The sequence below is a fragment of the Mus pahari genome, chromosome 5 (genome assembly GCF_900095145.1).
Source record: "Mus pahari chromosome 5, PAHARI_EIJ_v1.1, whole genome shotgun sequence".
Lineage (NCBI taxonomy): Eukaryota > Metazoa > Chordata > Mammalia > Rodentia > Muridae > Mus > Mus pahari.
Window position 1 is genome coordinate 152,649,423 of NC_034594.1, and position 6,181 is coordinate 152,655,603.

The 6,181-nt window shown below is 51.7% G+C and overlaps 1 protein-coding gene across 2 annotated transcripts in view; it reads right to left on the reverse strand.

Annotated features, from left to right (window-relative positions):
- Stum (stum, mechanosensory transduction mediator homolog) overlaps positions 1 to 2,471 on the reverse strand; it is a 52,965-nt gene extending 50,494 nt beyond the window's left edge. For both annotated transcript variants that reach the window (XM_029539388.1, XM_021199436.2), the window contains exon 1: positions 2,166 to 2,471. In XM_029539388.1, coding sequence (XP_029395248.1) covers positions 2,166 to 2,367 — 202 coding nt within the window. In that variant the 5' untranslated portion in view covers positions 2,368 to 2,471. The remainder of the gene's footprint in view (positions 1 to 2,165) is intronic.
- Positions 2,472 to 6,181: the final 3,710 nt, after the last annotated feature.

Sequence of the window (6,181 nt, forward strand, 5' to 3'; positions counted from 1 at the left end):
GGAGAGGAGAGGAGAGGAGAGGAGAGGAGAGGAGAGGAGAGACAGGCAGAAAGAAAGACAGAGACACAGGGAGCAGGACACCATGGACCCGTTTCTAGCCTGTTTTCTGTGATCAACCTTGTGCTTTGACAGCTCACATTCCATCAATCCAGTCTCCTAAAGGACCAAGCATCCCAGACTTACAGATCAGAAGCCTAACCTACCAAGAACCTGAGATCCCACTCCTTGTGGTGCCAAGACCTGCACCAAGAAACTATGCAGTAGCAATCGAGGTGAGTACGGAAAATACCTGGGCTGGAAAGGCACTTTTCCACATTTCATGTTTCTTGGGTAGTTTATTTCTTTCTATCCAAGTTTCTTAGAAAGGTGTGTGTGTGTGTGTGTGTGTGTGTGTGTGTGTATGTGTGTGTGTACTTACACAGGAAAGAATCTCACAGGAATCTCATCTACAAATGGAGCTGTGAAGGAGAGAACGCTAGGTCGGTGGGGTAAAGTTTTAGAGGCAAGCAGAGTGGATGCGATCATGGCAGCAGGCTCAGGGTATATGGTGCTTCACACAGAGGACATGCTCTGGCGCATCCTGAGCCTGTGGCCCCAGCTGCCCCCTCGGGCTGGCTTCCCACAAGCCCACTTCTGACTCCAGCAGCCCCTCAGTGCACCCCTGTCCACCTGATTCTTTGTTTCCTCAAAGCCTATGTCAGAATGTTATTTCAACACTTATAATTCTAACAACATGCACCGCACCTTGTGGTCTTGGTATCCTCAGGGAGAAGGACAGGTGTTCTCTCTCTACTACAGTGGGTGGACGTTGCTGACACGTGGAAATTAACAGCAGTTTGCGGCCCTGCAGTAGCTTAGAGTTAGCCTGATGACTTGGACAGTGAGGCAGACTGCTAGAGACCTCACTCAGGGGAGAAGCCCAACTAAAGGCTCTGACTTTCTACTCAGATGGGACTCCTAGCACAGCATCTCTCCTGGACTTAAGAGTCCAGGCAAAACCAACAGGTCCAGTTTGAGTGGGCGTGGCCTTCAAAATCACCACAGATATGGTCCCCGTTGGGCCAGCCAGGAGCAGGGCCGTGAGAAAGGTCAAAGTGAAAGGAAAGGCCACTTCTAGCTGACCTCTGCTTTTGGGAACTTTGTAACCATGTGCAGGCAACTAGCTGGCTGGCAGCGGCAGGCTCTCTGAAGAGTGCATAGGATGCCTGCTTCTGCAGCCCTGCACGCTGCCGAGGAGGGCGCCTCTGTCGGGTGCAGGGTCCACCGGTGGCAGGAGATCAAGTTGGAAGTGGGGGAAGGGTGTGCAGGCAGAGATGGGGGCTAGAGAGAGGCGATCAAGAAAGCTCTCATTCCTTAACTTTATTCACCCTTAGGCACTATTTTGGGACAGCAATGGCATTGGGGTGTGTCCAGACAGCCAGAGCCTAATACAGACTTATCGAGGCTCACTCTTCGCTTTCTTCCGGCTCACTTCTGGTCACTTGCTGTCTAAATGCACATGCATGCAAACGGAATAATAAAATCACCCCCTTCCGTCGGTATACTGTGAAGTGTCAGGCAGAAATGTGGACACCAGGAAAAGAGACTCTGGCTAAAGAACTGTCACCTCCACAGGCGCACAGTGTGAAAGCATGACCTGATGCAGTGTGTCTCCTGAAACTGTGTGTCTCCCTTCCCCCAGCTCAACCGACTTCCCAGACTCCCTGGAGCCTGGTCAACCCCATCACAGCCCTGAGTTCTTCCTGTTCAGCCTCCTCTCCTCCCGAAGTAATGGGATCACAGAAAAGACGCGCTTGATGGGGAAGAAGGGCCAAGATTCCACTCTTCTGGACAGTAGCCTAGCCTGGAGCCAGTGAGCCGCCGTCGGGTCCCTGCTTGGGGATCCAAGACTCTCTGTCAAGTTCATAGCTCCCCTCTGCCTGGCCACCTCGCTTGTGGGTCGGAGACCCCCAGCGTGGTACCTCTCCTCTAGGATGCCCACACCACAGGCTTCAGCCACCTGCTAGACACCAACCGTGGGAGCACAGCCTGAAGCTGGTGGACACATCCACCGGTCTCAGCCAGTGCCTACCTCTGCCCTGCCTGCTCTCTATCAGGCAGTCCAGGTCTCAGGAACCGCAGGGGTTAAAGGGGTCACAAGGTTCGCCCACACACACACTTCTTACCCAATCCCGGCACGAAAGTGTTGAGGAAGAGACAGATGACAGCCACCGGGAAGGGCATGTAGGGGATGGCGGCGCGCAGGGGCCCCTTCTTCTCGCGAACCTGCACGACCACCCCGCTGGACGACGATGCCCCCCGGGGATCTGCCGCTGCCACAGCCGCCGCCGCCGCCGCCGTCTCGGCGTCTTTGTGCAAAGGCTCCATGGCTGGACGCGCTCTCCAGGAACCCTGCAGCCGCCCTGGGCACCAGGGCAGACGGCGGCCGGCTGCGCGCTAAGCGCCCTTCTCAGGAGGCCAGTGCGCTCCGGGTGCTGCGAGGCTGGCGGAGAAGCCCGCCCTCCCGCGCTCCACGCCCCCACTCCGGGCGGAGGGCGGGAGGGGCAGCGTGACACTCTGTGACAGCGCTCCCTCGCCCCTCCCCTCCGGGCCCCTTCCCCGCCCCCTCCACACCTCTCTGCAAAGCCCTTGGTTCATCAGCAATGGAGACCCCAGCAAGGGAAGAAAGCGCAAGGAGAGCGCAAGGATGCTGGTGGTCCAGGTACCCAATGGGATGGACGCGCCTCACTCTCCTAGCACAGGTGAACTGAGAACCTCACTCAAGGTCCTCGAGAGCTGGGCGTGCACTAGGCTGATTCAGTTGGAAAGGCCTCAAGGTTGAATCTCTCTTCTGGAGTGTGCATTTAATGCTAGGGAGGTGGGGGCTAGGGACGCTTGGAGCCTGAAACCTAGAAACACTTTGCGTTTCGAGTCACGGAGAAAAAGCAACGTGTTTCGAGTCACAGATGCTAATAGGACTGGAAGCGAGAAATGTAGCTTACAGCTTTATAAACCCATGCATGTCTGCAAGAGATGTTCTTCACGCGCCCACACACACACACACACACACACACACACACACACACTGTCTCACGTATAAGTTCACACACATAGAAACGAAAAATGGAAAGGAATGCTCCGGCTTGAGGGAGCCGCGGAGCCGGTAGTGGGAACCATGCCCTGACCAGTGTGCTGCGGGACATCTGGGCCAGTTATGACTACCTGATGAAGATGCGGTGCGCCCACAGCGCCCCCTGGTGTTAATGATGGGAATAAGCGAATGGGCTTGGCAAGAGTCCAAGCCAACAGCCTAATTCAGTCTTTTCAATAAGACCCTTCATCTACTCCGATTAAAATGACCTCCTCTGGCTGGGCACGGTGCTTCGTGGCTGCAATCCCATCCTTGAGAGGTATAGGTAGGAGGCTCTCGTCCTATTAAATTCAAGACCAACCTGAGCAAGACTACACTTTTAAATAGATAAATATTTTAAGTCTACAAGGTAAACTGCAGGATTGTAGTCATTACAATGATAGTACCACAGAGCCAATGACAAATATGGTAGCTAGGATGTGCTGAAAGTTCGAAGGTGCTGGGACTTGGACCTTCCCATTCAGCCAACTGTAGGGGAGTCATCAGTCACTAAGGCACCTCCCAGAAAGTGATGCAGGTCAAGATTTAATGACCAACGGAAACTACTTGTATGTGTGTTTTATTTTAAATGTTTATCACAGCATCCTCTGTTGGGCAGCATCCCAAACTCTTAACCACATTCAATGCCTGCCTTGACTGTACAAAGCATTACATATTACTGTGTTTTCTAGATGGAGCAATAAAGGCACATCCACCCGTGATAATGGGAAGCAGGTGATCCCTTTCCAAAACCCGTGTGCATAAATGACATTTCATCCAAAGATCCCAAAACTAACCTCCATTCTATGAACTCACAGAATACCCGGATCTCTTTTGGGATCCCTCTATCATTATTAGTTCCTGAGGCAAACAAACCCAGAGAGGGAAATAGAATCTATTTTCTAGTTTCCTGTGGCGGTCTTTGTCACACCCAGGCAGAGCCATTGTGGGTGCCAACACATGGGAGCCTATGATAGCAGGGGGAATCCAGACCTGCATTAAAGCTGGGCCTGGAGCTGCTAAGGTGGGTAGGAAGCAAGTTAGTGCGGGGGCGGGCGGAGGAATTGGGACTTTATTGTCTGGGAATGGGCTGACATTTTAAGTGGGCATAGGGCATCACAGGTGTTCTATTTATTCCTACAATGCAACAAGTAACCCTCAAATTGATCAGTTTGACATGACTGGTTTTTGCTTTTTAGTTTGTTGTTTGTTGTTGTTGTTGTTGTTGTTTTGAATGATCATACTCTATGGTGAGAACATAAGAGAGGTGGCTTTTCCCCCTCCGTTGTGTGCAGATCTGTAGCTGGGAAACTCAAATAGCTGGTGGCTGGAACTGCAGGAACCACAAGATCCACTTCTAAAAATATTCTCAGGTCGGTGGCGTCAGCGAGAGAGCTTGAAAGCTGGATGGCCAGCGGTGGTCCTTCATGCCACCTCCATTGTCCACGTGAGCTGGAGGTTTTACATTAAAATATGGCCTCCAGTTTCTAAGCGAGAACTTGCTGAGAGGAGTCGTCCTGAGAGTAGAGACTACAGAACCAGAAGAAGTACCACCTCCACTTCCCCAAAAGTTACATGGTATCCTTCTGCACCACTACCTTAGGCATTCAACCAAGGACCCACCCAGACTTAAACACTGAGCAGCCCTCCTCTTAAGGGAAGAATGAGAGCCCAGGCTTTAAAACCAGCAGCATGACTGTATCAGCTGGGAAGACCTCTTAGCCAAGTGAGGAGGACCGCTAGTGAGGATCAGGTCACGTGCCCACAGGGACTGAGGTGAGATGAGATGGACTCTTCCTGACCTATCAGCCCAGAGAATGGGAGAGACAGCTCCCAGATGCTAAGTGGGCAGAATGAGCAGACAGAAAGGAGCACTGTGTTTGAGCGCATGTTGATCTCTTTTCTGTTTGCTGTGATCAAACGCCTGACATAAAGCAACTTTGGCACGAAGGTCATAGTTTAAGAAAAAACAACCCGCCATCCTTTGTGACAGAGGGAAGGCATGGCGGGAGGATTACAAAGCAGCTTGTTGCCCCGTTTAGCTCCTGAGAGTTGCTGGTAATTGATTACCCCCCAGGCTTTTGCCTTAGGCCCACGCAGATCCACGAGCTCACTTCACTCTGCGTGCCCATCCTCTTCCCACTCGCCTTGGAGTCTCACCTTGCCACACCCTGACCCCCATTTCTTTTCTCCAGCTTTTAGTTTCTGCTCCTTTTCTATAACAAGCCAGCCTCACTCAGCCAATTACTTGCTGGCCCACTTAGCTCCTAATAAATCTATTAAGCTGTAATCAATGCTCAAGCATCCTTGAGACCAACTCTCTTGATTAAACCTGGTGGTGATTAAGGCTGAGGATCTCTGTAATCACCACTGAAAACCTGAACAATAAGCCAATTTGTTTGGCAGGGGGAGAAAACAGCTCATCTAGCCAGGCTCTGCCCATGTAACCGTCTGCCATCCTGCGCCCCAAAGGCTGAAGATCAAGATCCCAGTAGCTTCCAAGGACGCAGTCTTTGAGACGGATAAGGAGCCTGCAGAATTCTAACTTCATCACTGGTGTGTTGGTCAGTCTTCTATCACTGTAGCAAAACAACTGAGGCACTAAGTCTGTAAACAATTATTTTGGCCCGTGGTTTCAGAGGGACCGGTCCATGATCCATTGGCCCTGACATCTCCCCTCGTGGTGGGGGCATACGGTTGGAGTCCCACAGTCCTCTTTGGGAACATAACCCCCAATAACCTAACAACTCTGAAAAGTGTCTTCCCCTTAGAGGCACCATTACTGCCCCGTAGTGCCAAGTTAGGAACCAAGCCTTTGGTACATGGGCATTTAGGGAAGATTGTAAATCCAGTAAACAGTGGTTCATGTACAACCACACAACAATGGCACAAGCAATAGCCTATAAAGCAAAGCAACGAAGAGCTGAGGCCATAGTTCAGCAGAGTGCTTGCTTAGCATGGGTAAAGCCTAGGATTTGACCCCAGTACCACATAAACCCGGCACAGTAGCATATACCCATAGTCCCACCACTTGCAATGCTGAGGAAAGAGGATCAGGAGTTCAAGACTATC